Raw genomic sequence first — 16137 nt, 5'->3', positions numbered from 1 at the left:
TAAGTGAAATACTAATTGATTTAAAGAAATGATAAATTGATGAAAATGAAAGTGGATGAAAAAAACATCTGGGCCGCAGGTGGAATACGAACCCACGTCTTCGCATTACGCGTTCGATACTCTTACCAAGTGAGCGACCGCGGCGCCGTTTTCCCATCCATTTTCTGGGGTACTTATGCTTTACTACTAGAAAGGGTGATGGCAGATAGGACGTCCCACATCTGCCGCCAAGGTTTGTGAGTGGTGGCGCTGGCTGACACTCCCAGGGTTAATTCTAGTAGTATAACATAAGTACCCCAGAAATTGGATGGGAAAACGGCGCCGCAGTAGCTCAAATGGTCAGGGCATTGCATACGTATTGCGAAGACGTGGGTTCGTATAGTTGTATTTTCATCCACATTTATTTCCGTTAATTTATAATTTCTTCAATTCAGTTAGTAAGTACAAGTAACTCTGCCTGTGGTGTGTTTGTTTGTTGCCTTCTTATGATATTAATAAAAATCTGGCCCCTCGGTTTCCTTTCTTCTCGTTAATATATGGAAACTGTGCACTCTCACCTGCACGCAACGGTACTTACCAAATTCCAGATTCTAGCCTCTGAGATATTTCTTCCGGATTTGTAAACTTGTGCCCTGGAGAAAAAAAAAAGATAGAGTACATAACGAATTGAGATGGAACGATAAGACAGGGTATAATGATAGCAAAGACAGGGCATAACTTTTACTGTGCCGGAGTAGCACTGGATCAGGGTTCGCATTTGCAAAGTTGTTCTTAAGAAGACTTTATCGTTCTTCGCCCACCTTCACTAATTCACGATTGGCCGAAGCTTTTTTTTTTTTTTCTGGGAAGCGCTCTGGCGAGTGATTTGCTTTGTAAATACGGGATTAGTGCCATATATCGTGTGGTTGGCGATGCCAGCTGGTCTGGGTCACCTCATCACCGTCACTTCAGCATCAGCCGTTATAATTAGGATGTTATAAAAATGAAAGGCATTTTCAGATCGTAGAAAACATTTCAAAAGATGCACTCACACTTGTATCACGGAAAAAATAAGGTTGCTTATAACCGGACAAAATGAAAACTAAGCTTTGCTTCCAAAACAGACATCCGTTAAGCTTTTGCGACGTCGCTGATTTCACGTTACTTTCGCGTACTTTTTTGGGGGCGAGAAAGGTCACCAAAAAGTTGCCGTGTAGATTTCTCGCTTATTTCTGATTGAGATGCAATCGTTTTATTATCAGTAAACTGTTTGTTAGGCTCAAGCAAGCGCTTAGAAAGTCACCGACGTCACGGGCAAATTGTGCAGGAATGTGGATGCGGTGGCGCCACCTGCCTGTTTTGCGCCACACGCTAAACCTCTGATGCCGTTAAGAAAGACACATTAGAAATTGCAGAAGCTTTAACTAATAATGTAGATTGGATTATTATTACTTTTTGGTGTGATTTTAATTAACCTGACTAATAGGATAACTCGTACTAAACTTGCTAGAGCTTCATTCATTCTCTTTTGTTTTTCTTTTCCCGTTCGTTGTTGTGCACCTAAGTTACACGGATCGGCACAATGTGTGCATGCTTTGCTATTGACACGACGGCGCTATCTCTGGCTCCTCGTTTGAAGCAATGCCATTAGCTTAGTTATAAATAACCAAGAACTTACCGTCCATGTTAAGCCTTAAGATAATCTTGGCCATGTCTTGTACCTGACGAGTAATTACTTCCGCCGATGCATCGGGCTCCATAGAAAGGTCTATGAGTTCGGGTCAAGCATAAACACAAACAGCATCCATTGTTTGCAACAAACAAGCAAACAAACAAATAATCAACACAATATTAGAAAAATGCTTTTCAATGCATCAGACATTTGCCATGACAGACAGAGAGAGAGAATTTACGAACAGTGAATCCTATACGACTATAGGCTATATATGAAGATCATCTGAAACGAACATAAAACGCAAATTACTGACAAAAAGAAATAAGCGATCCACAGACTTAAAATTTTATCACCAGAGAATTGTAGAAAGATAGCATTTGGAGGCATCCGTCTATCGATGATCTGCCACCATAGATTCCGATTGAATGAACCTCACATTTTCCCATTTTCCTGCATAATGTGAGACACCTTCTGCGAGAATCCAACGAAGCTTTCACTAAACTCAGTTTATTTTGACTGTTTTTATGCGAACAGTACCCTAAGACAACTTTTATGAACGTGTAAGTCTTATAAAAAATTATAGCCTGTCACACACACTGTAGGCGTGGCGGAGATCTCTTACCACGGCTTAATTGATTTGCAGCAGACGCAAATTGTGAATGGCCACTGCTTCCTTTGACTTCGCTGCGTCCACGTGGGCAATAAAAATGCTTCAAATTAACTTCGTGCCGTTTCAGGGATTTCACGTTGTCGCCTCCCCCTCATAATCTGACGAATGGCTTCGTGTTCTTTTGCTGTCACCTTTCTTCAAACTACGAACCTCCAGAGACCGAGCGAGTTATAAGCGAACGGTACGTTGCTTGGACGGCCTGACAACCCGACGTTTCCGCTCTGATTCGGCCTGGCGACGCTGTTTACCCTTCGTAGCACCTAGAGTTACCGTTGTCAGGAACGGCCTGCAGAGGTGCCGACATACAAAGTTTTCTCGGCCAGCTGCAGCTGCAAGCGTGGCGAGCGTCCCTGAAGAGACTGGTGGAAGCCTTCACCAGCTGCCGCGGTGACTCGTTTCGTAGGGACGACGATGTGCCGCGTCAACACGCCCTCGGCGCCGCTATGACTAAACGCGATCGGCGGACCAACTATTGTTAGTGAAATCGCCAACGCCTTCACGGTTCGACTGAAGCAGGGGGAGTTCCAGGAAGGAGCTGCTTTGCGGTGCCTTCTCATGAGCCTTTGAAGACGCTAGACAATGGACAGCCGCGGCGGCCGCAGTACGAGGTCAGCTCGGGGATTAAGAAGCGCCTGCTCGGGTCAAGCACCGTGACCACGAGAACCCACTCTCCTCGGCGTGGTCAGTGAAAACTGTGCGGAATTGTGTGTAACCCTCCTCCAAAAAGGCGGGTCGACTACGATGACGTTGGACGCTACGAATTGGAGGTGAACTGCCGTTTTCCCTCACCTAGGGATCTAGGGAGGACAGAGTGTTTATAAGCAGCTGTTGTGCGGCTGCTGAGTGTGCTTTCTCTCGCAGTCATGCTAGACTGATGAACTGCAACGTCCTTATGTAAATACTGTAAATAAACCCATATTCCTCGTTCTCGATGAGAAGCAGTCCTTCCCTTCAACAACGCCCTCAGCGTGGATAAGTTGGACGACCGCGTGGGCCAGCTACCATCTATTTCATGCCCGACTCCAAACTTTACACCGTATGGCGAGAATATGCAGTACATCTAGCAGCGGCGGCCGCCTCCTCTTCGGACATGACTGCTTTCTTGCGAGGGTGACGCATTCGCAGCGCGACCGGCGCAACCAAGCGATCGACGAGGATGATACCACGCTGTCACGTGACGCTGACATAATCGCCTGCGAACGCATCTCCCCTCCGGCGCCGCGCTTTTCCTTCCCCCTCAAGCCTTGACCTATTTCCCTGATCGCACACGCTTCCCCCTCTCTCCCCACTGTTATCGATGATAACCCACAACGGCGAGCGCGCTTGAATGATCCTTATAATGCTATCGCATTAAAATGTAAAGCTCGGGGAGTGGCAAGTCCCAGTGGCGTAGCAACAGGGGGGGGCCGGGGGGCTGTGGGCCCCGGGTGCACGGGGCCAACAGGGGGAGGGGAGGTGTCATATACGTCTGAAGATACCCGAAAATTGTCGATATCTTCGCCTTCCTCGACTATACCCTGGGGGGGGGGGGGGGGGGGGTGACAGAAGAGCTAAGGGCCCCGGGTGCCAGACGACCTAGCTACGCCACTGGCAAGTCCCATCAGGTGATTATCCTGCCATTGGTTATTATTATTTCTGGAGTTTTACTTGTCAAAACCCCGATATGACTACAAGGCACGCCATAGTAGGAGGCTCCATTTTTCACACCCTGGTGTTTTTAGAGCGCAGCCCTTAGGCGCCCGTTCCTGCGGCGCGAGTCGGCGTCGTACCTCGTAACCGAACGATCGACCACAGCGAAGGATGAAAGCGAACGCGCGGTGCGCATCGGGAGATGAAAGACCGCCATAGCGAGGAGAGCGCAAGGAGGAAAGTTGAGGAGACGGTTGAACCATGAGGCGGAGGATGAGGGTATGGCGAAAGCGAGAGAAAAAGAGCGTAGTGCCGCGCAAGACGGGCTGTGCGGCGACGATGGTCAAGAGATGGCACTAGAGTAGCGCGCGTCGTATGGAAACAAAGCGCTGCATGAGCGGAGGTCTGTCTGCGGCGGCTGCTGTGAATCGCGCCCACGCGTCACCCACGCGCTTCTTTTCGCGGTCTCCCGATTAGCGAGGCAGTCGCGCCACTCTTCGCTCCGTTCGCAACGTGCCCCACGAGACAGAATTTCCGCGCCAGCCAATACATCTCATAATGAAAACACATTTAGAGCTGCGCTCAAATTTCGCATTAGGGAGTATCGTAATCGTCGGTGAAATATTTAACGCCCACCCAATGCAGGGTGCACGGGCGTTTTTGCATTTCACCCCCCATCGAATTGCTGCCGCCGCGACGGGAATCGAACCCGCAGCGCAACTCCATAGGCGCTAAGCCATCGCGACGGGTCTTCCTGCCATTGGTAGGCTCTGCTATTGCACTCGCTCCGATCGTGGTATCTGTGAGTCGTGACTTGTGTAAGTGAACCATCAGTACTTTTGTGACACTTGCTGGACGTTCCCAAGTTACGGGACTACTACCGCGAGACAGCCGAGGTTCCAACCAAAGTACGGATATGTGCGCACTAAAGTGTGAATGCCTAAGCACTTGTAGCGTTTCCACGCGACTCAACCTGACGTCGCGGGTTGCAGCGCTACCGCACAGCTGATGAGCTGGATGTCAGGCAGCTGTCGGTGACTATATTTTTTTCACTTTGCAAGGAGCGGCAAGCATGCGTACATGATGCGTGCCCCCTAATAGCTATAGACTACGCATAGCAGTAGGCGACACCCCTGCAGTGAAGGGACGGCAAAGTAGAGCGGCGGCTGCTCCACACATGAAGGAGAACCACTCCATGCGGCTTAACGACCAGCCGGCTGACGCTGGCCTGGCGTCTCTATAGCGGACCACGCGCTACCTGAATCTCATTCAAGAAAAACGGGCCCCTTAATATCAACGCTTCTCATTTATGGATGAAGAGAAAACAGCGATAAGGATGAAGAAAAGGTTTCGATAAGGACGTGAAATACTATGAGGTCAGCCAACAAAAGAAGTATTAGGAATATTGAGAATTTCCAATATTCTTTCAGTATTGTCAAAAAGGGAACTATCACAGGAGGGTGGAAAATTACACCTGGACTCGCCGTGATGCATGCCCAGAAGGAAAACCAAGAAGGAAAAGAAAGAGCTCGTTTTATTCTACTGAGCATAGAGGCCCTCATCAAAGCATGATGGCGCGCGCTCCTTCTTTCCAAATAATATATTAAAAAGAAAAATGTTTGCCTGCTCCATAACGTGTCATGTGCTATAATGTGTCTCGCGCCGTTGCGACAAGTTGACCTTGTGGCAGCTAATTTGCCTTCTGGCCCACAGGCGTGCGCAGGGCGTTTCATTGAGGGGGGGGGGTCAAAAGGTATCCAATGGCTCGCGTATTGTATTTAGGTTATCTGGTACAGGGACTCACGGTTCTACTGCAACCTCTATCAATTGAAAACAGACAAACGCGGAAAAAAATAAAAGCGCTGTAATGAGGCAGATGCTCCTTCGCCCCGTCCTGCACAGCCGAACCCTTTTCTTACGATGCGAGCCAAGCATCGGAGTGATGTAGTGTGTTCCGGTCGTGGTATTGCTCCACATGTCTGCACTTGCACCCAAGCTGGGTCCCTATGTGCGATGTGCAGCGCTGCTCTTACATCCGCAGGCTACGGGCGGCCAGGCAGCGTTCTGGCATTAGGCCCAACGTCATTGATGCTATGCGCCCACGCCACGGGTCAGTCGCGTCGGGGCCGTCCACATGGCGCCACGACTTGGCGTAGGACACAACGGCGGGGCAGGGCGTGCGCGCCTCGTCCCCAGGCGCGAGACGGGCTCCGAAGGAAGCGGAACTGCCGCCGGGAGCGCGTCACGTAGCCCGCCGAGCAGGTCCACGCCGGGTTCCGGCCATTCCGGTTTCTTCCTGGCACCCTTTCCTCGTGGGCCGTTCCGCAGGCGAGCCAATCCAAGGGCAATTTCGCCGGCGGCGGCACCCGTCACGCCAAGCAGGAGGAAGCCGGGCTCAGGAGCAATGACCTTATTCTCGCACGCACCGATAGCAGGATCAACTGGCCAATCGGGCGGCCTACGGGCGCCAGAGGAGTGCGTGCCTCCCTTTTATTTTTCTTTATTTTTGCCGCTGCCGCCAGCACCACGAGCGCACACCCCGCTCACCGTGCGCGGCCGCCCTCGGTCTCGTCGTCCAGCAGGCCGCCCCCTCGGCATGGCGCTTCCTGCAGGCGCGGGGCGAGCGTAAAACAAAGATAGCGCGACACCGCTCTTTCACAATCGATCTCTAATAGCTTAGCCATAACGGGGGCAGCATAACCACGCACGCCGCCGGGCCGGTTAAGGACCTCGTTACCTTCGGGGAGCGGGAAAACAACGTTCTGCTGTTGGGTTCTGCACAGCAGCTAAACACACCGGCGGCTTTTCGATGACACCTGTTCTCGAGTCGTTTAATGTAGGAAGTCGCCGAACGATTACGGCGAAATGCCTGTTCCTGTGTTATTTCGAAGCAGCGTGGCCGGCTTTTCAAGTTTTACAAAAGCGTGGACCACCAATTGAGCGACTCTAGGAGGCCTTTATTGAGCCCTCATTAGTTGTCTCGCAATTTGTGGCAAGTGTCGCGTCATTTCCCGAAACGCGGCGACGAGGGTGAGCGCGTGCCACAGGTGTCCGCCCCCTGCCCGCTCAGAACGTGTGGACTCGCTCGTGCACTTCCTTGTGGCTCCCTGCGCGACTGTGGTTGCCCGCGCAGCAAACCGGTCGTATAGTGCTTTATGCAGCGCCGTGTACATGCAGTGCCACCCCGCCGCGAGTCCTTGAGAAGTTCTGTCGCAACGGCAGCCGAGTAGTTAACATTGAGCTCGGCGGGTTCGTAGTTGACAGCGACGATGGCTGGTTTCTCATTACAGAAGGCGCTTAGCGACATAGAGAACGACACGAAAAAAGAAAAAGAACCACGATTCTCTCTCTTCCTTAGATGGTGTTTCAGTGGCTTTCGGCATCCTGAATTCGGAATGCCTAAAACAAGGTTAAAGTTTCAAAATGTGTCTGTCGGCTCGGTTACGGCTACATGGCAACAGATGTCAACGTCATAGATGTGGCGAAATTTCTGCAAATGCCTGTGTTTACGAGCAAAGCTAGCTGCCTGGACTAAGGTGATCACGAGTAGCCCACGCGTAAATATTTCTTGGATACTCGTGGCGCAGCTAGCGAGCTACGAATATGACACGAATACTCTTCTGCGGTACTTTATGCGCGTCCGCTGTCATGCTAAAGCCCTTCAAGCGCTTTTCCATTTCTGAAGATATCGAAGTTCAACCTTGAAGGAGACTGACGTAGCGTGTACGGAGGAGTAAGTTTATTTTCTGCACAGTATATACGTCAGTGTTTGTGACAGTGGCGCCCGCTTGCTGACACAAAGCTGCGACGGTGATGCGCCACTAAGATGGTGCGAGAGAACCCTGTAACGTTGCGCTGCTGCAGGGCGATAAAGACGCCGCGGCAGCGCGGAACGTTAGCGTCGGCGCGTGGGATGTCGGTGACTCGCACACAATGAGCGCTGTATGCGTAGGTGGCGTCCCATCGCTAAACCCGCTCCATTTTTCCCAGCGCCGTTTCTCAACCTCAAGCAGGGATAACGCCAGTAACGCCTATTTGGAATTGACTTCAGTTTTCATATTCCATAATCTTACTCTAGAACGAGGCTTCACGTAAGTGCCTTCTTCGGAAGCACAAGTCGTGCCACTTCGAGTTGACGAGAGCGGATGCCACGAGGATTTCTATCCGAATATCGCACAGTGCGTGCCGACAACACGTGGTTGCGGCACATCAAGGAAATCATCTGAAAAGAACGCACGCACCACCTTAGCAGTTGTTCCGACTACGCCACACAGTGGGGCCTCAAGACACCGGGGGGACACTAATCGATCGCACGCCCAGCTTTGTGTATACAACCAAAGCGCGGCGTTATGCAAGCCGGGGCACCTGTAGTGTGCGGCCGGCGAAGGCGTCGTCGTGTAGGGTGCACGCGTGCGAGAAGGACCCGCCAAGCTGGCTGCCGGCACTTTGGGGCCGCTTGGTTCCAGCGCTGTTTGTTTTGACTGCGTGACTCCAGATCGGTGTCAAGGGCGAATACACCTCCCTTGCCGCCGCCGCTTAGCGGCCAATCAGCGCGGGTCGCCCGGGTGGCGGCGGCAAGCTGGGAGGAAGCTAGCAGCGGCGGCAAGCTGGCTTTCCCCCGCGGCGGCAGCCCCATTTGTGCCGGCCGCAACGCACGAGCGACCTGAGCCGCCGCACCGAAGGCGTTGCGCAAGCAACACCACGCACCACATAACACCGCGCTCGAAGTGTCCTTTCGGGAGATCGATTGGCTCCGTGCTCCGCGCCTGCTGCTCACGCGCGAAGACCTGCTGGCTTTCGCAGATGGAGAAAAGCACCGACTACATCGCAGTGAAGTGCGCCGAGGATTAGAGGTTTGAGCCCGCTGCTCGACCGCGGGGACCGGGCTCTTGTAACGCTGATAGGGCACAGGATGTAGCTTGGTGGAGCCCGCTGCTTTTTGTCCTCTGGGCGTCTGAGTCGCATCTTCCTACACGTGCTCGGAAGGGAGGCAGCAGGAATAATTGCGGAACTATAGCACCATTGGACTCTGCTTCTCATAAAGGAGCTTTCTTTCTCGGTCCGCTGGTTATCGCAAAACTTTGAATCGTAGCAACTGCTAAATTCAACACAGGCCCCACGTGTTCTGCTTATTCAGCACGTCATGTGCACGTCTGCCTCCCAAGCGATTGCCGCTTCCCAGCGCTCCCTATGTGTGCGTCCTCCTTCCGAGCGTTCCCTCAATACACTGCTCCTTATACCCAGCGTTTTCCCTAAGCGCTTCATTGCCAATGCTCACCTTGTGTGCTTCCAGTGTTCGTCCTGAATATTTTGTTCTTGCCAGCGTGCACTCTGTGCATTTCTTCCCACCAAGCGCTTTCCCTGTCTACTCGTTTCCCAGCAATCGCCCTGCGGATTTATTCCGCCCCGGCGTTCGTACTACGCACTTATTTTCAGCGTTCGCCCCTGTCTATTTATTCCTTCACAATGTTTGCCCTGTGCGCTCCTCAAAAGTTATTCGGTGGACTTTTCATAATTTGACTCTTCCCAGCGTTTGCCCCCTGTACTTCCTGTCCTGTATGCTTCATTTTTTGGTGCTTCGTTCATCGAATTACTTCTTCCTTACCAGCGTTCCCCTGCAGTGCATCTGTTCACTTTCAGCGTTTTTCCGGTGTGCTTCCTCCTTCCCAACGTTTCTCCTCTGTATTTTTCTTTCACAGCATTTGTCCAGCACACCTCTTCCTTCCCAGCGTTGGGTTTGTGTACTGCTTCAGCCATAACATTCGTGCTCCGTACTTCTTGCTTTTGTCCACAATTGTTTATTGTTTTCTAACTCTCATGCACACCTTTCGATTAACAAGTGGCCAGCCTTTCTTTCTTAATTTCCATATCCCGGCTCAATGACTGGCAAAAAACAACGCTGGTATGCACATTGTCGCATAATCTGTGGGCGACCCAACTATGACTGAACGCTGCTAGCGAAACAATGTAAAAAAAAATTCAGCAAAAAAAAAAGGAGCTGCAGAGGTACTGAAGGAAAATCCAAGTAAACAAGACTCCTGGTCAATTCTTTATCAGTACTTATGCGTGTCTTTGTCATTTCCAGCACCTCTTAGCAAGCGCTAGGTGACTAAAGAAAAAAAAGCGTTATGCTTTTTTTTCTTTCACTTGTGGAACTCTAAATGGAATCTAAGCTGTTCAGAATGGTTCCCATGTGTTTCCAAATTGGTGTTTCGCAAGTGAATATGACTGAACGAGCCTATGATTAGCCGATACAAGCAGTTTCTACATGTACGCACTGTTTCAACCGCAAGTAGTGCAGTAAAAATAAGTGAGAGTTTTCGTACGGTCTAATAATATAAAGAAGCAAACGTGGAAGCGACGGAGTGAGAAACATAAGTTACTAGGACTGGAACGGAAGACATCGACTATTAAACTGGGACGCCATGAAACCGGCCTAGCTGCCCAAAAAATCAAGGCGAGGCAACGCAACTGCTATGCAAGATGCAACACGCTTCGCAATAGCCCTAAGCATAATAAACTTTAGTACAACCTGGCCATACAGCTCTCAGGAAGGGTTGCGAATACGGACTGGCTAAATGGCACCAACTATAAAGATGAGTAAACGTCGGTGAAACATGTCCTCCTGTGCAGCGTATCAAACAAGCTGCGAAACTGCAACGTTGAACGTGGTCTTTTCTTTCTTGGCAAGCCATCTATCGGTGCATATTATACCGAGTAGGATTGTTGGTATGAGCCAGATATCGCATGATGTTAGAGAATTTCCAAGTACAGGCGTCACTGCACACATCAGACAAACTGTTCGAAGGTGTTCTTCCCCACCACCACAGGCGACACGATGCCCGCCTTCTATGGCTCTCTATGTGACAATGTGCGCATTGAAGGTTGGAACCGGGCTACAGGCTATCAAGTCATTCGGCCATGGTCTAAACTCGTAACCTGTGCTAAGCTCATAAGATGCATGCTTTTAGAATACGAAATAAAGAAAGAAAAGCAATCGAAAACACAGCAGAGTTCAGAAGCTTGTTTTTCTTCTAATGGTGGGCAAAGATAGGAGAGCCCAATCTTCATGAAACACCATTATGCCGAAAATTTTGGCCCAAGCGCTATTATTAAGAACACTGAGCATAGCAAAACTGGCTCGGCGGGCTGCGCTCGGTGGAAGCTCTTGAGATGGCGCAGCTCGGTAGGAGGAAATGTCCTGATTTCTCGTCCCGTAAGAGAGCCGACCTCCGGCTTATGCAGAAACAAGTCGGAGGATCGCTCTGCGCGAGTGTTCCAGAACGACGTATACAACCCTGAAGTCGCTATAGGGTGCGGGTACATAATTGCGTGAGCGTCACTCGGCAGATGTAATGAACTCAGCTCGAAACCAATTAAGAAGAAAGGTTACGCGTCTCGTTTCTGCAGCAAAGAACAGGCGCGGTGAGCCGTGAGCGCGAGCTGAGCCACCGGACTTGCAGGCAGAATGCGACAAAGTCAACGAAAGCCAGTAAGCCAAGGTGCAAACGGCGAATTGGCCAGCAGAGAAGAACGGGCGAAGGAAGCGAAAATAATAATAGTAGTAGTAAAGAAGAGAGCAAGTGGACGGCGCGTGGGGGAGAAGGTGGGAAGAATGAAGCCGCGAGGACGGCTGGGCGAGTGCGACGAGGAGAGCAAATGGGCGAAAAGTTCGGGGACCTCTTGCGTCACGGCTACGAGCGGCGAGTGTAAGCGCGCGCCAAAGCTACCAAAGCCGCCAAGGTTGCCAGCCAGCCCACACGAAAGCGAAAACCGACGCCGAACGGGCAGCGAAAGAAGCAAACAGGTCCAAGAGCAGAGGAGCAAAGGGAGAAGAGGCAAAAAAACAGAAAGAGCAACGAGTAGCGCCACGCTCCAGAGAGCAGGAACTGCTACAGTCCGCGAGGTATGAGCCTGCGGAAGGGTGGATGCACGGCGGAGAAATGCGCGAGGCACGTTGCGTGGCTGATGGCGGCGGCCGCGGGTGCGTTGCCCCTCGGCGGAAGGAGTCGCTGGCGCGCAAACACGAGAGGGGCTACCCCCCCCCCCCCCTGTCGGACGAAAAGAAAGCGCCGAAGCACCGGCGAGCACGAATTCGAGTCGTGATTTATTCTGCCCGTTGTGCCCCGCGGGAAGAAAGGGGCCGAGGAGGCAGCGCCACTCGCCGATCATTACGCGGCCCGGCGCGCGTTCTGGCGTCGGCGGCTCTTATCCGCGGCACTGATGGCCACCGCAGACGTCGTCGTCGTCGTCGTCGTCGTGATGGTGCCGCCTCGCATAGCGCACCTCTGCCGAGGAGGCCATTCGCGGACCGCCGCCACCCGCGGGGGAAGAGAGTCGCACTCCCAAGTTCATGGGCAAGAGTCCGTGACGGAGAAGGGCTGCGACATTTTCAGCGGGGGCCTCCTCTTTATCCAAGGTCACAGCGGGGAACGCAGGAAAAATTCGCCTCCGTGACGCAATCTCAGGCAGCCGGTGGACAGTCGCCCGATCCCGTGTCTCTTCAGCTCCTCTGTGCCATAGATCATTCGGGCCTACCGTATTGGGTAACAGCCGAGCTATGTGGCAGCGTGCTGGTTTTGTGGCTCTGTGCGAATCATTTTTCTTGGCGCATTTCTGCAGGAAAGCCCATTGTCTGTATGTACTCTCGCAAGTTTCAGGAAGATCTGCCGGCTTGTTGGGAAATAGGTGGCGCCATCGTGTTAGACAGTCTCTCAAGGCCATATACGATATCATCTTGATTTTTTTTTACCTTTAGGCTAAATAGATAACTTACAACCCGAACTTGCGCTTAGTTCCTGTTTTTATGACAAGCTGTACGACTTAATGCAGACATGTTTCAACCTTGCGCCTTCGCTTTCTCTCTCTCTCTCTACTCCACTTTTCTTTTTTCGGTGTCTAGAATCGTTTTCGCCGCCGTATGATTGTCCGACACTCTTCAGAGTATGAAGTCGCATGACGTGCAGAATGATCGTTCTAGTAGCATGTGGTGCAAGGCTTGGTGCGCATTTCTTCGCCTTCCAACGACTATGCACTGTCGCTACTGTCGAGACGTAGCAGTGTGCTTGGCCCAGACTTGGCGTCTCAGTCCTTACTGCGCAATGAACCCACCGATGCGCCTCTCCTGTGGCCGCGCGCGCCGCCTCCGTTGCCGCGCAGCTGAGTATAGGACCTGTCGCCGAGCAAACAAGGCCCACGCCCAGTCAAATAGGTCCAGCCCGGCGGACGTCCAGGACAAAGGCGGCCAGCGGCGGCGCCTCTCTTTCCGTGCCGGACAGGCCAGGACTTCCTGCTACGCAACAGGTTCGGCCGGAGGTCCTTGAACCGGCCTCCTCGCTCCCTCCGCCGCGGGTGGAGCAGCTCGATGCTCGCTCCGGGGGCTCGCGGCGCGCGTCCACCACGCTCCGCCGCCATCGGCAGCAGTCGTGGTCGGTCAGGCCAGCGACAAAACCGAGACACGTGAAACTTGCTCGTACGGAACGATCGACGCCGGCAAATGGCGTTTGCACCGCCGCCGAAATGGATGACTGACCGGAGGCTGGCTGCTTCACACGCGGAGCCTCTGGAAGAAGGCCGCGGGGAGGCCGCACCCCCGAGCGAGCGTGGTGGTTACGAAACAATGCTTCGTGTTACACAGCAAGCTCGCGCGCTAAACCATAAAGGCGATATATCCCGCCGAAATGGGAGCAGGGGAGGCCCGCAGTTCTGTGCCAGTCCGCAGTGTCTGCTGTGCACACGTAGCACGGACCTCTCAAGACTACACGCCGCTGTACGACAGTGGCGGTCAGACTACCTCTATAATGAGTGATCCGTGTCAGACACACATTGGCTGTGGAATACTTGCGGCTGTGAAACAGCCAAAGGTATAGTGCCCGCAGTGACAAGAAAACCAAAAGCAGCGTGGCATAAATAAGCGTGGAGCTGTAGCACCTGCATAGTGTACCTCTGTTGGGAGTCCGAAAACGAAGTCGTTTTCGGGCACGTACAAATGCAGAAAAGCTTTTACAGGTGTACATAATCTTGGAAGTACGCACCAGACATGTCATGCGCCGATAGATCGCGAGAGTTCGGGACTTCCGCTCAGAGCAGCGGATAAGGTTTTGTTTCCAGGTGTAATCAGGATATATTAGGAGCAAAGCAGAATATGAGGTTCTAGCTGCGTTGACGAATAAAGCCGCCGTGGCAGTTAAGGCCCAAGATTGGTAAACCAGCTTTCTTTTTCGTGGTCCCCATCGTCGTTGCCTTGTCGTCGTCGGATACAAGCGGAGTAACCATACGTTCTATACATAATTTCGAGAACGCAACCGAGGTCGCTAGAGCGCAGGTTCCCCGTCGTCTACATAGCAGAAATGAGTCATACGCTGCAAAGAGGTTTTTAGAAGAGAAACTTCCGATGCTGGTCGAGCTTTTGAAAGATAGGACACTTTCTCGCCGTCATCGTCATCAGTCTAAACTGACCAAACCACGCGTAATCTTACAACTAAGAAGAAGGCATAACATCATTCTGTTTTGCTGCTCTCCCTAACTTTGGTTTTGTTAATTTCTTTTTCTGTCTTCTATTCTTAGAATACATACCTTTCCGACGTTACGAGTAGGTATACGGTGATTCTAGCACAATGACATGTAACGAACCGCGCTAGTGCGGTCTGTGTGGATGATCATCGTCATTATCCGTCTATTTTATGTCCACTACAGGGCAAATACCCCTTCCAACGAACTCCAATTTACCTTGCGCCGACCGCCTTCATGCTCCATTACGAATTTCCTCATCTCACCACAGCAACTAATCTAATGCCGTCTTTGACTACGTTTTCCTCTTCTTTGTCCCGATTCTATTGCTCTAATAGACCATCGGTTATCTGCTCTTCGCATTACACCACCTGCACAAGTGCGTTTGCTCTTAATCTCAACAATGATATCGTCTACTTGCGTTGTCTGTCTAATCCGTCATTTTTTTTTCTTAGTAAAGTCACGATTAGCAAGGCTTTCTAGCCCTCTTACCGAGAGCCAACGTAAATATGTGTGCTGTCGTTCGTTCTGTTTACTTCTTTAACTTTTCCTTTTTTTTCAGGTTTGTCTAGCTGGCATTATCTGCTAGAAATCGCTTAATTACTTCAAGTGTTGACATAGAACGACACTTCCTATCTATACCTTCGCATAAACATGACTCAAGTTACCGCGGTTGTTTTTACGTGGGCAACGTTGCACATTATACCTCACCCGCGCTCAACTTGAACCACGAGTGTCAAAACGCAACACACGAAGAACCACTGCGGGCGCGCGCGTATCCGCGCGGCTCTCACGGCAGCTCTGGGCCAGAAGCGCGCATGCGTGCGAAATCAGCTCCAAGGATACAAGCCAGCATGTCCTGCACCGAGTCGACGGCCTTGCCGTAGAAGGCCTGGAATTCCTTGCGCAGGTCGAAGAAGTGGTAGAAGGTGTCCGGCAGCAGGATGCCGTGCCGCACTGCCTCCGGATGCAGCGCCTGGCGCAGCGGCAGCTGGCCGTCCGTCACGAAGTAGAACTGGCCGCCGGCCTCGGCCTCCAGCCGCGCTCGGGCCCACTGGCTGAACTGCGGGGGGACAAGCGCAGCGTCAGCGCGACCTCCCGCACTACTCTGGATTGTATACATGCAGCACGTACGTGAGATCAACGTTTTCACTTATATTTTTAATGACGTCATCGCTCTGCACTTAGCTCTATACTGCAGCCTGTGTACTCGTCTCTTACGGCATATACGTTCGACAGGTTCCGGCCTACCGCGCTCCGAATCGGTTTGTCGCGTTGCGGAGCCCTGTCGAATATGAATCTATAGAAAACTTACCCGAGCGGAACGTTCAGCTGCTCCCAGAGGGCGCAGAGGATGGCATGTGGCCGGAATCCTGTCGGATCTCGGTTGCGTTCCCTCTTCGATGGCGAGAGGCCGCGGAGCGCTCACACAGCTGGAGCGCGGCGCTCTGAACGAACCAAGCAACTGTGGCACGAGCGCTCGAATTTGGCCATGCCGAATGTAAAAATCGCCGCCAGGGCGCTCTACGGCGCTCGAAAGCGACCAATCAAGTGTGCCATTCAAGGAGCAGGCGCTCCTGAGCGCTTGTCACGTGGCAGCGATATAATGGTTTGCGGCAGAAGCGCAACAGTAGGCTACATATAAACAATTATATTTCTCAGCATTTTGTCAAGT

The 16137-nt window shown here is 51.9% G+C and overlaps 1 protein-coding gene across 3 annotated transcripts in view; it reads right to left on the bottom strand.

Annotated features, from left to right (window-relative positions):
* fus (epithelial splicing regulatory protein fusilli) overlaps positions 1 to 16137 on the bottom strand; it is a 129822-nt gene that overhangs the window by 49318 nt on the left and 64367 nt on the right. For all 3 annotated transcript variants that reach the window (XM_065438133.1, XM_065438130.1, XM_065438132.1), the window contains exons 3-5: positions 15309 to 15525; positions 1658 to 1747; positions 578 to 632 (exon numbers count right to left, since the gene is read on the bottom strand). In XM_065438133.1, coding sequence (XP_065294205.1) covers positions 578 to 632; positions 1658 to 1747; positions 15309 to 15525 — 362 coding nt within the window. The remainder of the gene's footprint in view (positions 1 to 577; positions 633 to 1657; positions 1748 to 15308; positions 15526 to 16137) is intronic.

Source organism: Dermacentor albipictus, chromosome 1, assembly GCF_038994185.2.
Source record: "Dermacentor albipictus isolate Rhodes 1998 colony chromosome 1, USDA_Dalb.pri_finalv2, whole genome shotgun sequence".
Taxonomy (NCBI): Eukaryota; Metazoa; Arthropoda; class Arachnida; order Ixodida; family Ixodidae; genus Dermacentor; species Dermacentor albipictus.
The sequence above is the reverse complement of the archived record's forward strand: the minus strand, read 5'-3'. Positions and strand labels throughout refer to the sequence as shown.